Below are 18,783 nucleotides of genomic sequence, written 5' to 3' on the forward strand. Positions count from 1 at the left end.
TGAAGAAGAAGAAATATACCCCATATAGTCAAAAGTATCAGGACACACCTCTTAATTATTGAATTTAGGTGTTTCAATCAGGTCCATTGCCACAAGTGAAATCAAGCACCATGCAGCATGCATTTAAAAACATTTGTGGAAAAAAGGGTCGTTCTGAAGAGCCCAGTGAAAGCATGGTACGGTGATAGGATGCCACCCTGCAATTTGCAAGCAGGTTTTTAAAATTCCCTGCGAGATATTCCACAGTCAACTGTAAGTGGTGGTGTTGTGGAAACGTTTAGGAATAGCATCAACTTAGCCATGAATTGGAAGCCCATGTAAAGGAACAGCAAGGTCAGCAAGTGCTAAGGCATAAGGTACAAAAAAGTCACTACTGCTCTGGTGATTCCATGCATGAAGAATTCCAAATTTCCACCGGCATCAATATCAGCTAAAAAAATCTGTGCAGTGGCACTTCTTGGAATGGGATTTCATAGAAAAGCAGCTGCAAGCAAGAGTAGAGTGACACTGTCCTGGTTTCTGGAGCAGTAAAAACGTGTTCTGTGGAGTGCCGAATCATGCTTGATGAACGAGTCTGGGTTTGTGGATATAGAGGGAACATCGGCTGCCTGGTTAAATGTTCTAACTAAAATTTCCTGTTGGAGGTATAATGGTATGGTATATTTTTCATTGTTTGGGCTAGATCCCTTACTTCCATTGAACAAATGTTACTGACAAGAAATATCAGTAACATGTTATGACATTTTGCACAATACTATGCTTCTAACATTTCGGGACCAGTTTTGGCCCCTTCCTATTCTAGCACAACTGTGCCCAAGTGCACAAAGCAATGTCCATAACGACATGGCTGAATGAGTTTGGTGTGAAGAGTTTGTCTGTCCCCCACAAGCCCTGACCTCAACTCCATTGCAAAACATGCCTTCTCTTCCAACATCAGACATCATCAATATAGTCAAGATCACAATTGCTCTATTGGAGGTATGAGCAAAAATTCCCACAGTAACAGTCCAAAATCTTGTGAAAGCCTGCCCAGAAAAGTGGAAGCTGTTATAGCTGCAAAGGGGGACTGGCTCCATATTAGTGTCTATGTATTAGAATGGAATTGTCAGAAGGCGGGGGTCTTAACAGATAAAATACAGACCCAATGGATAACATAAAAAGGAGTTTAATAAGGGAAAACAATAAAAACTACAAACACTAGGAACACAAAAAAACAAAAAGACAACAATCAAAAGACAACAAACAAAGAGACAATGACCCAACAACAGTAACAAGACAACAGGATTAAATAAATAAGGAAATCATAGAAACACAAGGAACAGGTGTGCAGAGGCGAGAATGGATTAAGGATAAATAGGTAAATGGTCCCAGCCATTCCTGACAGTAATATCATTAAACCGTCAGGTGTCTCAATACGTTTGTCCATACAGTGTAGCTGCAAATGGCCAGGGCCAATCACTGTGTGCAGATAGCTTAACAGATTAGTTCTCACAAACTGGCATAGAACACATATGCAAATAAACATACTATAAATAAACACACTATTTGTTATAGTTATTTGTTATTTAGTTGTTAAAGAATATTTTACTAGTACTCATTCATAAACTTTTTTTTATATGGCCTTTTATTTTCATTAGAACATAAAGAAATACCTCATATGATTGCTTTGACTAATTACTAAACAATTTGCAGATACTAGTTCTTAGTCTATACTTAGACTGAACAAAAATATAAACTACAATATTAAAAGCCAGAAAAACAAAGGATATACGTGAATGTAGTAAGTGAAAACTACTAGTTTAAATACACTTCAGGTTTACAGATTTTTGCAAATATTTACATAAATCAGTAAGGTGCGCAGGTAGGCAAAAAAGCAACAATTCATTCTAATGTTTTCAGCTGTATGTATTTCATACCTCTGTTTCAGGTGCCGGCTTGCCATTGTCGAGGTCTAGTATGACCTCTTCTGGCTCTGCTTTGCAAATAGCAGCAATAAATTCTGGCTTTGAGTGTGCCTCTGCCACAGATGCAGGTGTGAGGTCTTGGTTATCCATGCTAGCTGCTACCTTATCAAGCTGTCAAGTTACAGTCATGAGAAAGAATTAAGCAAGGGACTAATCACAAAAAAATTACACTGATAAGGAAAATATGGATTTTACCCTCTTTCAAAAACACTGATGAATGTATGGATGGATAAAAGTAGTACTGTCAGCTGAGCAAGCCTGCTTTGTTGAAAGCCTGGAACATTAATGGCCACAATGGACACATTGGTTATTCTTACCGGAGTGGCAGGGTGCTGTGCTTGCTCAGAGAGTGGCAATTGTGTCTGCGTGGGGGGCTCCAGCTGAGGCAGATGAGAGAGTGACTGTGATGAGTTGGGGAAAGAGCAAAGACTTGATGGTGGGTGGGGTATGTGGGTGGTTGTGGCTTGGTTCCCAGAAGAAACAGTTGTGGAAGGCTGAGCCATGTGCTGTAGATTAGGGACAACAGTGGTGGCTGGAGGTGGTGGAGTGGAGCACATAGCAGTCTGTGGAGCCAGGGAGCCCAGAGAATTGATGGAAAGATTAGAGTTCTGCTGCTGAGGCTGCATAAGACACACAGACAGGTATATTGTTAAGAATACAACCACTTACAAAACTGCATGCATCCAGACCCCCTGGGAGAGAGAAACAGGATATCATAATTTTTTAATTCTTATGACCAGACAATCAAACATCGGCTACAATAATTTAGAAGTACATTTTTGGTTCTGAAATCTAACTGGCTTTCCTGCATTTAAAGCTATACTATCTTTAATATACACACCCGAAATGACATCACTGTGAATGAATTCTGTATCGATGCAGATCTTAAACCCATAATATTGTTATGCTAATAGCTAAAGGACACAACACAGATTTTAAAATCTCAGAAATCATGTGCTCCGTATTATAGAACACTTGCTAATGCCTGTGAAAATGTACTACACCTGGCACAGTGGCAGAGGCATGAAAAAATGTGAAGGAAGTATTACACAGAAAATAATAGCTGCAAAGAGATCTGAACGTATAAAGAAAAGAAACAATCAATTAACAGACATATCGATACAAATATCTATAAACAAACATGCTTTTGCTGTTCCTAACCATTTATTATTATAAAATAATTTGTTGCACATGAGAGATGACTTTCCTTTTTTTCTCTAACTGGATGTTTGTTATAGTTCTTACAAGCCAATTATAGCAAAGAAGGTTGAATACATTAAAACATGGGACACTTTTCTGTCCTAAGCTTTTTCCTTTCCTGCTTAGCAACCAAAGCGTTCGGTACATTGCACAGTGAAAGACATTGTGCCTAAAAATGCCCTTACCTGTGATAAAAAAAAGAAAGAAAGAAAAATATAACTGCAATGCAAGCCCATTCACAATATATACCATGTGTATTTGCTTTATTGGGAAACAGAATTAAATGTACTTTCTGAATCCTTTTACACTTTAAGAACATTATTTACTTCTTTAAAATCTCTGATCATTTTTTGCAAGTGAAGACATTTATAGCTTATCTCTTCGACAGATAAATAAAAATACATCAAATATATGTCCTTTGTTGCTCTGGTCCAAAATCACATTATTAAAAGCAGGTTATTAAAGTCTATCTATTATACAACATTTCGAAAACAACCAATTTATAGACTGACTATTAATGCAGTCTCATAGCAGCAGATACCATGTTCTCCAACAGACATTTACAGAAGCCCTGCCACACGTATTTCATTACTTTTGTGGTAAGTTTGACACTTACCATGGACTAACATTTTTTTGTGGAAAAAATGCCTTGGTTACCTTGTTTCAAGCCATTCTAGTGTGGAATAGAAAGCCTGCAGGAAGACAGCTCGATTTGCGCCAGTTCTCAATAATATTCAATGAGCTATGCTGCTTGGCTCCTATTAGCTAACCGCTAGGATATGAGAGCATGACTATTCATTCACCCAGCGCAATAAGTAGCCTAGGATAGAGGAACTTTGTTTATAATCACCTGGAATTGTAGCAGAATGGCTTCTTCAGATATATATATATATATATATATATATATATATATATATATATATATATATATATATATATATATATATACATACACACACACATACATACATATCTATATATATATATGTATATATATATATATATATATGACCCTGAAACTGAGAGGAGACAGAAGCACCAGAAGAACCACAACCAGCTCGTTTAGCCATGGATGTATCTAGATGGTAATTTAACTATTTAAGTAAACCATCAAGCATTTTGAAATATAATAAAATGTATTTGTGGCAATGGTCTTCTGACATTATTACTTTTAAACCATTACACCATTGGCTAGTGGCCAAATGTGTGTAGATGACAAAAAGGGAGATGCCTGCATTTTCTTCAGAGTGCTGCTGCATAAAGTTTCATTCACATGAATGGGCCTTCCGAGGTATAAACCTGACCGTTGATGTTCAGCCATCCTTGCTGTATACTGTAGGAAACTCACTGAATTCCGTGAAATACACGAATTCCGTGGGCGCGGTCTCAAGTGGGAGAGCTTATGAATAGTAATGAGCTCGATCATTTCTACGTCACTCTGAGCAGCGTTTCTAACTGACCTGATTTCTTTTAAGTGGCTAGAACTGACAGGGGAGGTAGCAGTTCATTTTCACATTCCTGACACAACACAAATACATATGGACCTAACACATCAAAAAATAGAAGTAAAAACGTTTTTGTGTGGAAGGGCACCTTTAAGTGGATTGACATACACTGCAATACTACCATAAAATGCCTAATGGTTGCCACTTCAAAAATCCTGATTAAAATGTCTAAAATAGATTATATGGCCAAAGGTTTTTGGACACCTGTACAGCACAGAAATCTGAAATGGAATGTTCAAACGGCATATATTATAGCAATCAGTCAGAAGTTAACATACATATTAACATACATTGGTCATATAATGTATCATAAATAATTTAATGTACCCATATACCCATATGCTGAGATAGCATACAGATATGCTGAGTTAGTAAATAATGTTTTTAAATCAGTTTTTTTTTTCTAGGCACACTGTTTTTTGTTTTTATTTGTGAACTGTCCTGCCTCCAAATAGAAAAGCATGCTTCATGTCCCCTTACCTGTGTACCACCAGCCTGTCCTGCTTGCTGAGCAAATTTCACATTTATACCCCCTGCAGAAGTTGGAAAATGTGTCTTGTTTATAAACTGGTTCTGGTTGGGGCCCTGGCCCACCATGTTGTTTATATGGTTTCCCAACGTGCCTTGCCCTGGCATCATCCTTGAAGGAGACATAACCATCTACAAAGTGAGAAAATATTGATCAACATAACCCTTATAAAGGGTTACACACAGAGCAATTTACAAAACACATCATCAAAATCACTGCAATGCTACACATGAAATTTATGACCATGAAATTTAGGTTTGACTAAAGTACTGAGTTGTCAAATGTCCCAGATAAAAAGGAAATTACTAACAGAAAATGGAAAGGAGTGAACTACTCACCGGAGAAACAGAGTTCATTTGAGGCAGGTGGTTCATAGGGGAAGCTGCATGGGATCCTACTGTAGACTGAGAAATTTGAACATTCTGCATTGCCGTGGGACTGAACTGACCTGGACAAACAGGACAGAGAGAGGTATTACCTTAATCATGTTTCAAGTATATGTGGATAGCTTTGACAATACCTATCTGTTTTTTTAATTAATTAAACAAATTCTACACTATATTAGGCTATTTTATCTATAGTTATTTAATCCCAAGCTCTTGTCAACCTTTTCTCATGTTTCCTTTTTACATGTGTATCCTGTTTGGGTCTGTATGTTTAGTAATTTTTTCTTCCACAGTTTTCACCTTTAGTAAAGTTTTGGCTAAGCTACCAACTGGGGACGGTATAAATGAGGCCTGCAAAAGCCATTTTTTAAACCTGCATCACAAGCATTGCAGGGCAGAGTAACACTCACTAAAAGTGCCGCTCAAAATGTGGAAAATTGGCAGTGGAGAGAGAGTATTCCAACAATGGCTGCAGTAATGCTTAAATTCAAACTTGCAATCTTGAGATGATGGGGCCTGTTGCATCACTCAGGAGTAGGGTTGCAAAATTCTGGGAATTTTCAAGGCTGGAAACTTTTCATGGGGATTAACGGGAATATATGGAAATAAACGGAATTTAACAAAAAAAAAATGCAGAGTTGCCTATAACAAGGAACTTAAATGTAGTTAAAAAAATCTTGCAGCATAATTTTGTTTAAAACAACAAAATTTAATGCAATTTAAGTTTAATTTGTACCCTGCATTCCTCGGTCACTTGCACACAGCTTACTTGAGTACCATTGAGGCCAAACCCAATGCATTTACTTGCATTCTGACATAACATGCACAGTAAACACTATTTTAGGGTCATTTAACTAGTTGCTTATTAGCATGAATATTACTAGAATATTGGCTATTTATTAGTACTTATTAAGCACATATTAATGCCTTATACTGCATTACCTTATTCTACATTCTTAATTGTACCCAATACCTAAACTTAATGCAGTATAAGGTAATGCAGTATAAGGCATTAATATGTGCTTAATAAGTACTAATAAATAGCCAATATTCATGCTAATAAGCAACTGGTTAAATGAGCCTAAAATAAAGAGTTACTGTGCATGTTATGGAAGAATGCAAGTACATGCAGGGGCTTTGGCCTCAATGGCCCTCCAGTAAGTGACCGAGGAACTTTTGTTCAGGGTACAAATTCAACCTAAATTGCATTCGATCTTGTTGTTCTAAACAAAATTATGCTGCAATTTAAGCACATTTAAGTTCCTTGTTATAGGCAACTCTGCATTTTCTTAAAATCCCCAGTTTATTTCCATATATTCCCGTTAATTCCCATATATTCCCGTATACAACCCTACATATGACCAAACAAAATGTTTGTGTTTGTATATGATATAGTTTATATAAATTTGCCTATATTTCCAAATAATTCCCATAAATTGACGTAAATTTCCATAAATTCCTGCAAAGTTTCCAATTTGGAATATTTCCAAAATTCCAGATTTTGTAAATTTACCGGAAACTTTCCGCCCCTTTGCAACCCTTCTCAGGAGCAGGGAGAAAAATTAGGGGATGTCTAGCAAAATGGAAAAATCCCATATCCGATTCCTACAGAACAGAGTAGGTTTTTCCTAGGGAACAGACTGTGGTTTTTGCAAGTCTAAAAGCCATGGGTGCAGGCAGCCTGACAAGGGGTACTATACCTTCAAGGTTCAAGGATCTAAGTAAAGATAAAAGTTATTCAGAAAAGCATCTTAACCCCTTCAACCAAACACCCCTTTTCTGGGGATGTGCCAGGACAAAAATTATAAATATCTACACATGCAGCATACCAGAAGAATGTAAAGTATTCATGGGATGAATCACCTAAGCGTATCCTACCAGGTGATTCATCCCCAGGTCAGGATCTTGCAATATCCCTGCATAATGATCTGATCCCCTTCAGTCACAGCTCGCAGCCTTGAGGTCACCATGGACTGTCCTTTTCCTCTCATGTTACTAATGTGACACGCTCATGTCAATTTATTCTCTACAACATTCTGTCACTAAAACAAATTCCTCGCATGTGAAAACATGCCTGGCAATAAAGCTCTTTCTGATTCTGATTAGAAGGATTCTGCCATTTTTGTCCACACAGGCTGCTCAGGTACTTGATCTCAATCTAGACTACTGCAACTCACTGCTGGCAGATCTACCTATAAATGCAATTCGTCCTCTTCAAATGATCCAAAATGCAGCTGCACAACTTGTTTTCAACCTGCCTAAGTATTACCACCTAAGTGCATACCACCCCTCTGCTGCGCTCCCCCACTGGCTTCCGGTAGCTGCACGCATCAGATTCAAAACACCGATGCTTGCCTACAAAACCAAAACTGGACCGGCTCAACTTGGGTTGAATACTTACTTCCAAGTGGCTAAATGAACACAGAAAAAATGTGTAAACACTGCATACGCAACAAAACTGACAGAAGCAATCTGCTACTACACATTATAAACACAACCTTGGTGTAGCCTGAAAGGGATAAGTATTTTGTGACCAAAACTAAACAGAACCAGAAGCAAAAAACTAGTCCTTCATAAAGTCATATCAATGTAGCGATTTTGGCTCGCGAAGCAAGGTAAATATTTATGAGCAATTATAACGCGTTAGAGTGACTCTAAATATTTTAGCCTAAATTGAAATTAACGGTAATGGAATTAACGTTACACTTATTTGGTCTGTTCGTCCGGCGAAGAGGCCGTGTAACCTTTATTAATTCTATGAAGGCGGTATCCTCCCGGCCAAGAAAGATTCACTTCCCTTTTACTTTATACCATAATTTAAATTAAATTAACTTAATAGAGCATGTAGTTCAGACCAGATGTTGCAGGTACCCTAAGTTTGTGAGCGATACTCAGAGACAAATCACTTGTGGCACAAAAATATGGCATTTAATGTATGAGACAAACACAACATAAAACTAACTACACAAACAAACAAAAGAAATAGGGAAAACGAAGATGAAAATAAAATAACATAAGAAATTAAAATTGGGGAAAGGGAAGAAGAGACTGGAAAGAAGAAATTAGAGAAAGGAATGAAAGGAATGGCAAGCTTACACTTCAAAATTAATCACACCCTAACTGGGAAATCGTCACCGGAAACTTAAATTCACCTCGAGACACAATACATGGTTCATACTTAAAATACGCATCTAAATTGGTTGGTAAAGGAAACGGTTACTTGCATTGGCTTACTGCACAAGAGTCCGGATGCAACAGAGAAAACTCTGAAGAGTCAGTTAGCGTGGGGTCAGACGTTCTTCCAAGTTCTCCTGAAGATCAGAATAATTGTCGTTCTTGGAAGTGAAGCTTGCTGGAACTTCTTTGAAGGAAGATGGAGTCGTCTCCAAGCTGTTCCGAAAGTCTGACCACGGATTAGTGGTGTTTGTGACAATTTAAAGGTCGCGAACTCCACCCATCTTTGGGGAGATGGCCAATACTACGGCCTGAGATTTCGGAGGGAAAAACTCCCTTTGTTTCAGGTGTCTGTGGGCGTGGTTTAGCTATCACACTTTTAGATGACTTTTTATCAAAGGTGTATTAAGACGGTATGGCGCCTTTCGTGCTCAAATAAATTACACCATTGTTTGAAAATTACACCATTGTTTGAAAATAATTTTGTGGTCATTTGGATACTAAACATGAAAGGGAATGACGGTATAAAGGCAGCGGTACATTACATACACAGATCAGTAATCAAAGTGTAACTGATGTTAATACAGTGTTGTGTTCTGACACATGAATAAAATACGCTCCTGTCAGGAAAGTAAGGAGCAAATAATTTTAAGTCAGGCAAGCCTTAACAGAAGAAACACATTACAACAAGGTTATAAGAATAAGAATCTTAGAGTATCTTATCTACTTGTTTTATTAGTAAAAGGAATGTCTCATTGTGTTGTGTGTGTGTGTGTGTGTGTGTGTGTGTGTGTGTTCTGGTTGAGGGCCCCTATGAGTTCAATCAGAGATGCGGCATGGGGTTATCTGGTCTTTGTGTAGGCTCCAGTCATTCTGGAGCCAGTTGTGTGTGTGTAAAACTGGGTTGCTCATCAGTTGATTGAAGATTAGATGCCGAAGTTTAGGGTGCCTGGGACCTGGAATCTAAATCACCTGTACCAAACGCTTCAACAATAAAGTCGCTCTTATCTTCTCAACTTCGCTATAATGGTGTTTCGCCATTATAAATCATACTCCAGTACAAAACTCCACTTGTTTCTTGAAATCCCATGTCTGCTAGATAAAACTATTTTTCATGGTCTAAGCTCCTTTCCTTGTCCTTTAGAGGGTTCCAAAACAAAGAAGGCAATTGGCCATCACCCCTGACACTCAAATTTGTCTGCCTTACTATTCGTTATTTGCTTCAAGGAATCTGAATTTGGGGACTGATATTCAAGTCTATTGTCTGAAATATATCCATAGCCATGTTATACAATTCGACCAATGGGAACTTGAGCGAATGCTGTTTGGAAACAAAGCAAAATTTCAATCCCAGTTAAATATCCTGGCCTTTTAAATTTAATGATGCTGCTATCCACAGAATTTAATTGCATTTTATTTTGATTCTAATATTGAAAATGGCTGAAAAATGAATATGCTATATATACACACAACATGAGATGTGCTGGTTATATTGAAAAAGCACAGCTGGGCTAATTTTTATCATCTGAATAGTGATCAGGAACACTTTATATTATCTGAAAGGTATGTAAACAAAAGTTTATTTAGTTTTAGTTAGTTCTTTTATTCTTTGGTCAAAATTATCACTCTGTTTATCCCCAGAAGTGCCAAGTTGCTCTCGCAGCTTACTTCAACCCGGAAGCATGTCCAGCTATGGCATGAGGCACGGTACTGTAACCAGTGTATTTAGTGATTGGAAGATTCTGAACAAAGCCTAAATTGGTACATTTGGATGTAATGAACACCTATAGTGAATAAATCATAAAAAAATTAAGTTTTATAGTTTGGTATCTGAGAAACCTCAGATAGCACAGGTGGCACTGGAGTCCTCTTCAAAACCAATAACATCTAATGCTTTCTCTACATGAATTCAAAGCGATATACTAACTAAAATTGTATAACATTGTTAGGCAGATTTTTTTTTATGTGTTCTATATTCTCTTACTCTGACCTGGTAATATTAACACTACCTTTATTTTTAAATTAATCAAATACACTTTGTAGTTTGCAGAGGTGGCAAAAGTACACACATCCTTTACTCAAGTGGAAGTACAGATACTCATTTTTTAAAAGACTCCAGTAAAAGTGGAAGTAGTGACTACACTCTTTTACTCAAGTTAAAGTAAAGAAGTGTGGGCTCTGACATGTACTTAAGTAAAAAGTCGCCGTTACTACTACCTGTTTAGTGTCATGCTGGTAACTGGACGTCATGTTTTATTTATATATATATATGTGTGTGTGTGTTTGTATGTACATATAATTTTGGAGTGTGCTGATGGATATTTGTGTTCATCAGCCACAAGATTGTTACGAAAGTCAGGCACTGATGTAGGTGAGGTAGGGTGGAGTCAGCGTTCACATTCATCCCAAAGGTGTTCAGTAGGGATGAGATCAGAAAACCACCACATATAGCAGGAAAGGTCAGGTGACCCAATACTTTTGGAAATATAATGTATATAATGTAAAATATAAGTCTATCACCAAGGCCATATCCCAAACTGTAGGGAGATTCCAGCTCTGTCCTTGAAAATAACTAAAAATTATTGTGATGTTTTACAAATGACAATATTAATTTTAATTAAATTAATCACTTCGTGTTTTTTGGGTTGACACCAGGGGCGGTTCTAGGATTTCATCTTTAGGGGGTTTAGCCCTCTGTGAGAATTTAAAACAAGAAGAGTTCTATATTATATATTATATGACAACTCTGGTAATAAGAAGAGTGAAATTTCACTGCTTTTGGTTGCCGTCTTTGCGTCTTTCCGCCGATTAACGTTATAGATAAATGCCTCCAGCTCTGACTGCGCGTGCACGCTGCGCGTACCTGTGCTTTTTCATTCAAATAAAGCAGACAGCTGAAGATGCACTTTTGAAAGACTACAACACGCGTGTAAAAGCAAAGTAAAAAAATCGCTCTTGGATCAAACTGATAAATAATTTTCTTTCCCATCAACGACATGTCCTGCATTTTAACGTAATTTTTATTGTTTATTTATGAAAGTAAAAATTATAGTTTTAGGGTGGCTGAGATTACAGACAGGGGGCTGAAGCCACCCTAAAAAAGGACTAGAACTGCCCCTGGTTGACACAATTCGCAACGCATTCGCCAGGAATCCTTTTTGACGCAGATTATTTCAAACATCTCCCTCATATATGGCCATGTGTGTTCAGGAATGTCCTCGTTGTTAGTTATTTTAGCATCGGTGACTCCCTCTGAATGAATATTAGCCATTCCTTTTGTAGGCGTGCTGCTCATTGTTAGCTCCGCTATCCTTAGTCTATGTCTGATAGCCAGTAAATAATACAGTACACCAGTCACATGGGGAAAAAGCCGCACAATGATAGGATGATAGGCTGGAAACAGAGCTCAATGAAAAGAAATAATACTAAAAGTAACGAGTCCGTTTTGAAAATGTAAGAAGTAAAAAGTACAGATATTTGTGTAAAAATGTAATGAGTAAAACTAAAAAGTTGTCCGAAAAATAAATAGTGGAGTAAAGCACTGATACCAGAAAAATGTACTTAAGTACAGTAACGAAGTATTTTTACTCCGTTACTTCCCACCTCTGGTAGTTTGTGAGATTTTAAATTGAGCATGTCTTTTTTAAGCAAGATGCTCATAAATTGGCCTCAGTTTGAACGGGTTAAAAGGTCAAAAAGTCTTAGGAGTAGTTTAAGAGGCTTAAAAGTTTGCCACTCCTGACATCTGCCACTTCTGACAGCCCCATACAGTACCATAACTCCTCTCTCGGCACCCTGCTTTCTCCAAATCCACAAAGATGCAGTGCAGCTCCTTCTGACCACCTCTGTAACTTCTCCATTCTAAGAGCAGAAATTACATCGGTGGTGCTCATGAAGCCATACTGATGCTCACAAATATCCACTTCCTTTCTTAGCCTAGATTCCACTACTCTTTCCAATAGCTTCATTGCGTGGCCCATCAACTTTATACCTCTGTAGTTGCTACATCTGCACATCATCCTTGTTCTTATACATCAGCACTAGAACACTTCTCCTCTGTTCCTCAGGCAGCTTATCACTCTCTAAAATCCTGTAGAACAATCTAGATGAAACTCCACTGCTGTCTCTCCTAGACATTTCCACACATCCACATGCAGGTTATCTGGACGAACACTCTTGATGACCTCATCCTTTCTAATCTTTGCTATTTCCTGCTGGACAATATTCACTTCTTCCTCCCATCTTTCCCTCTCATTTCCTCAGTCATTAGCTCCTCAAAATACTCCTTCCATCTTCTCTGCACATTCTCCACGCCTGTTAGCACCTTTCAATCTCTATCTTTAATCAAGCTTATCTGTTACCCATCTATCAATCTCTCTGTCTGTCCTTGCATAAAACTCCGCGTATGCTTTCTCTTTGTCCATTGCCACATCCCTCTTCCCTCTGCACTGCAATTCCTTGTAATCCTGTCTACTTTTTCTGCAGTCCTTTGTCTCACTTCTTTTAGCTAGCCTCTTCCTCTGAATGCTGTCCTGTACTTCCTCGTTCCACCACGTTTCCTAATCTTATTTTCAACTTACAGATGGCACACCTGTGTAGTTTCCCCAGTCATCTGGAAGCTCTTCCTGACCACTCAAAGCCTGTCTCAGCTTCTGTCTGATTTCCTCAAAACATCCGCCACTTGGTCTTTTTTTCTATCTTTCCTCTCCTCTTCTTTCTGACCACTAGAAACATCCTACACATCACCATTCAATTCTGTCTAGCTACACTCTCTCCTACCGCCACTTTGCAGTCACTAATCTCTCTCAAATAAAAATATTTATATTATTCTTTATATTAACCTTTTTGTTCTATGTTTATGTTCTGTAAAGCTGTAAAGCACTACACAAGTAAACTTGAATTGAACTGAAATTGCCTCGCTCATTAGAGATGTTGGAGATAAATAGTAATTTAATTTTAAACTTTACAATTTTTATTCTGTTTCGATGCTTTTTTAAAGCTGCTCTGAGACAATGTCAATGCAAATAAACAAGGTTATTTTGAGAATGCTCACTCAAATTAGGACTCAGAGCATATTATTTTTTAGGGTTTATAAACCCCTATATAATTTGAAGGAACTCATGTTGATTCCTAGCTGTGGAACCATGTTTTTCTCACTCATTTTACTCAAATGCTCTTCCTTTGATTCTGAGGTCGGTGATCCTTCCAAGACTTCTTTAGCCCCAGGTCACGACAAGCTGAAAGGCTAGTTAGGACATTTATATTTCTGTAAACCTGCTAAAGACACTGTCCATTGATATAAAAATAAAATTTAATTGAACTTCCAGATACTCCTTTTAAGTACTAGTCAGCATGGATGACTTCCACATAAAAAAAGAAATAAATAGATACTACAAATAGGTACTACAACTGTTGAGTGAGAAAATACAGAATATACTCACTGAGCACTTTATTAGGCACAGAGGCACACGTACATATTCAAATATCTAATCAGCTAATCATGTGGTAGCAGTGCAATGCAAAAAATGATGCAGATACTGGACAGCAGTTTTGAGTAATATTCACTTCGACCAACAGAACAACAGAATGGGTGTGTTTTATGTCTTTGACTTTTACCATAACATGATTAAAAAAAGTCCCAGGTGTTCTCAGAATGGTGCAGTAAATAAATAAATTAAAAAAATTCAGTGAGCAGTATGAGTAAGCGCAGATGAAATGCTTCTTTATATAGAGAGGTCTATAAAGATTTCCTGACTGGATGAACCAACAGAAAGACAATGGTAACTTTGGGGCTTTTTACACCTGGTCACTTCATGCGTTTTCTGTGATCAGATAGCTATCCGACCGTAAAAAGACCAGGTCTAAATGCCCTCCGAAACGTTTTCGAGATGGATATAAATCTGATCGTTCAAACCAGTTCAGGAGGTGGTCTGAGAAGCGTCTTCATTTTGATTACATTCTGAAAACCGCATATACCAAAACGTGTTCCATTTCAATTACCCCGGAAATGAGGTCAAATATATTTTTTGGGCCGGAGTAGAAAGATCGGATTGATAGTCGATTTGCCAGGACGCATTTATGTGGCCTAATGTAAATGGAACAGTTGTAACAAATCAGATAGCTATCGGATCAGAGAAAACACATTAAGTGACCAGGTGTAAAAAGGCACTTTGACAACCTCTCTGTAAAACTGTGGTGCAGAAAAGCATCTCAGAATGAAAACACATCCAACCTTGAGGCAGAAAACACTGTAAAACGATAAAAATAAGGCTAAACTGTAAAAACTAGAAAAGTGAAAAATGAAAAACAGGCTGGACTGATGAATCTTGATTCTTGTCACACTGTCACACAGAATTTGGAGCCAACAGCTTGAACACAAGAATCCAACCAGCATTGTGTAATCTGTTCAGGCTGGTAGAGGTGGTGTTTCAATGTAGAAAATCTGTTCTTGACACACTTTGGCTTAACACCAATCAATAAACCAGTCATCGCTACTGTCCATCTAAGGACTGGTGCTGACCATGGACATACTTTCATGACCACAATTTAACCATCTTCTAAAGACTACCTCCTGCATAGAGTTCAAATTGTGCCACTGGCATTCCCAATCACCAGACCTGTATCAAATAGAATACCTTTGGGATGTGGTAAAATCAAAAGCAGCTACAACTGCATGTCCCATTCATGTCATGGAATCCATATCGTATAAATACATTCTTTGGCCAGTCTAAGGCTTTGACCATCATAAGCAATGTCTTAAAGCTGTTGTACAGTGCTTGTCTTAAAGCTGTTGTACGGTTTCCCTTAACTGGTACTGTGGCAACTGGGCAAACCTCAACCTTGACAATACCCCTGAGAGCTTGAGGATGACTTGGTTTGCCAAAAACTCTGACATCAACCAGTCTGAACAGCTTTGGGATGAACTGAAATTCCTAGTGTGCCATAAGCCTGTGCTCAAGACTTCAGCGTGTGACCTAAAAAATGCACTTGTGTGCCCAGAAATGTGAAAATTATTATGTTCAAAATGCAAATATATAGGTGTGATGAGTCAGGTGTCCATAAAGATTTAGGGCATTATAGTGTGAATATGGAATAAAAATGTGGTAAAGGGGTAAATGTGCACATACCTTGAGAAACTTTCATGCGGTTCACCAACTGATTTGACATACTGGACATAGGCACAGATCCATCTGGTGAGTTAAAGATATTTTAAACGAGTAATAAAAGCTACCATAGTCCTAGGCATCCTATTATGGGCAAACAAATCCATACTCACTTGCTGCCCGGGTGCCATGTGCAGGTCCTATGTCAATAGGTTGGGGAATGCCAGTCTGCTGTGCCCCCTGAGTGCCCAAGGGAGGCTGTTTCTGAAGCCTTGACTTTCTCTTTTCTTCCAGCTCCTTCTGAATCTTGTATATCTTCTCAGCAAGGAAGTGGTAATACTCATCCTATTAAAAAAATATCCATATTACAAACAAATGAGGGCCAAACAAACACAAAAGTATAAGACTGTGAATAGTGTGTTAATGTGTTCATCACGATTGTGATCTTGTGGGAGCCAACAAAATGTCGGCGGAGCAGGTATTATTTATTAACTCTTAAGCAGATAGAAAGGGCTGACATAAGGATGCATATACAAGGCTGGCAAAATAAAAAAGGCCATGCCGATTAACAATAGATGTACACTGCATGATGCATTTATTGTCTTACTTTGTATCTCCAGTATATACTTTATCATGGTCACGGTCCAATTAGTTTGAATTGCATTTTGTTTTTAAGTCAAGTTTATTTACAAAGCACTTTTATTTAAAACAAGTGTTTGTCAAAGTGCTGTATATACAAAAAGGTAACATGTTCATTAATACAAACAGGCAGCACCATAAAAGAAAAACACTTAAGACACAATAAAGCATTAAAAAAAGCAGCTCTCACATGGCATCGAACACCAGACTGTAAAAATAAATTTTTAGGCCAGATTTAAAGACCTCAAGTGTTTGAGCCTGTCTAATATAGAGAGGCAAACTGTTCCAGAGCTTTGGGGCCGCTCCTGCAAAGGCTCGGTCCCTCCTGCTTTTCAGTTTTACTCTTGGAACAGCTAAAAGCAAATGGTAAGCGGACCTTAGTGCTCTTGACGGAGCCTGCAGATTAATCAAATCTGATAAGTAACTTGGCGCTGACCCATTAAGAGATTTAAAACAAAGAAAAATTTTGAAATGAATCCTATAATGGACAGGTAGCCAGTGAAGAGATGCAAAAATGGGAGTGATATGTCCCCGCTTTCATGTGCCTGTCAATAGGCGAGGATCTTCTGGACCATCTTTACCATCTTTTTTGCCAATTTGGTAATTTACCACTTCCTACCTAAAACCTTGCTTTCTCCATCACAGCTAACAGCTAGGGACGGTGAGGGCTATCACACGCTTCCTACAAGACATAAAATCAGTCACCACATCTTTTCAAAATACTGTTCATGCCACCTCATTCGGTAGTTGAACACTTGGAACAAGGCCCAATACACACAATGCTTTAATACACCTAAACTTTCATGCAATCATCCAGCCACCGTAATCATGTAGTAGCAGCGTAATGCATAAAATCATACATATGCAGGTCAAGCTCTACGTTCAAACACAAAATCATGGGTAAATGTAATCTCTGGGCCTTTGATGCATGGTTGTTAGTGTGAGATTGGCAAAAAACATCAAGCAACATTTTTCTGTTTTTCTACTGTGCTGTTTGGGAATACTGTGCCCACAGTAAGCTGAGATTTCTGCTCTGGCTGATTAGTGAAAACTTTTGGTTCTATGCAACCTCAACAAATGAACCTTTCAGCATTTTAAGATGCTCTTATGCTTTCATTGGTTATAAAGCGGATGTCCTTTGGCATCTGGCACAAAAACATTAGCAGCTGTTTCTTTACATTTGGTAAGTGGAGAGGTGGAGCCACAAGGAAGGTGGGTCGGTACCTTTTTGTTCAATTTGAAACTTCATCATGAAATCTCCATGTTTCTCAAAATATTTCCAATCAACAAATAGATAAATGGATTTATGCATAAATTGTTAGTTTGTGGATTTACATGGTTAATATAAACAATTACACGCAAATTTACAAAAAGATGACACTTAACAGGAGTGTCAAATCTTATTTGATAAGAGCCACACCTAAAATCAAGCAGGAGCCACACCTGATTCCTCCAGTTTAATTAACTTATCTTAGCTTTCTGTACACAGGTGTGGCTTCTGCTCAGCTGGAATGAAAATCTGCACCCACACTGGCCAGGTGCAGGTAAGATTTGACACCCCTGCACAATTTATACTAAAAGCTAAGTGATTGATTGACAACAACTAGTGAATGTCTTCACTGACTTCTTCAACATTTAATTGAGCAGCACTGTTGTTTCTATGTGCCTCAGGACAACCACCATCATCCCCATGCCCAATAAGTCTACAATGTAATGCCTCAATGACTATCATCCCTTTGCACTCATACCCATTGTAATAAAGTGCTTCAAGAGGCTCCTCATGAGGCACATCAAGACCCAGTTGCCAGCCTCTCTGGATCTCCTGCAGTTTGGAAACCTCTCCACGGGCGATACCATTGCAGCGACCGTTTATTTAGCACTCACTCACATGGACAATAAAGACACTTGCATATGAATGCTGTTTATAGACTTCAGTTCAGTATTCAACTGAATGAGAAACTAAGAAGCTGAGCCTGCTGGGACTGAACACCTCCCTCTGAAACCGGATGCTGGACTTTCTGACTTCAAAACCTCAGTATTCCGGATCAAGAACAGCATCTCTAGCACCACCACACTGTGCACCGGAGCCCTACAGGGCTTTGTGCTCAGCCCACTGCTGTTCACTTTGCTGACTCAAGACTGTGTAGCAATGCACAGCTCAAACGATATCATCAAGTTTGCTGATGACACAACCCTGGTGGGTCTCATCAGCAAGAACAACAAGTAAGCACACAGAGAGATGCAACAGCTAACTGCCTGGGGTAGATCCAACAACCTGTCCCT

General features: G+C 38.4%; 1 protein-coding gene across 2 annotated transcripts in view; it reads right to left on the bottom strand.

Moving 5' to 3' along the window:
* The window catches only part of crebbpb (CREB binding protein b), an 86,103-nt gene that overhangs the window by 12,559 nt on the left and 54,761 nt on the right, over positions 1 to 18,783 (bottom strand). For both annotated transcript variants that reach the window (XM_027141569.2, XM_027141568.2), the window contains exons 9-14: positions 16,035 to 16,206; positions 15,886 to 15,948; positions 5,537 to 5,646; positions 5,150 to 5,329; positions 2,282 to 2,584; positions 1,917 to 2,075 (exon numbers count right to left, since the gene is read on the bottom strand). In XM_027141569.2, coding sequence (XP_026997370.1) covers positions 1,917 to 2,075; positions 2,282 to 2,584; positions 5,150 to 5,329; positions 5,537 to 5,646; positions 15,886 to 15,948; positions 16,035 to 16,206 — 987 coding nt within the window. The remainder of the gene's footprint in view (positions 1 to 1,916; positions 2,076 to 2,281; positions 2,585 to 5,149; positions 5,330 to 5,536; positions 5,647 to 15,885; positions 15,949 to 16,034; positions 16,207 to 18,783) is intronic.

Source organism: Tachysurus fulvidraco, chromosome 15 (assembly GCF_022655615.1).
Source record: "Tachysurus fulvidraco isolate hzauxx_2018 chromosome 15, HZAU_PFXX_2.0, whole genome shotgun sequence".
Lineage (NCBI taxonomy): Eukaryota > Metazoa > Chordata > Actinopteri > Siluriformes > Bagridae > Tachysurus > Tachysurus fulvidraco.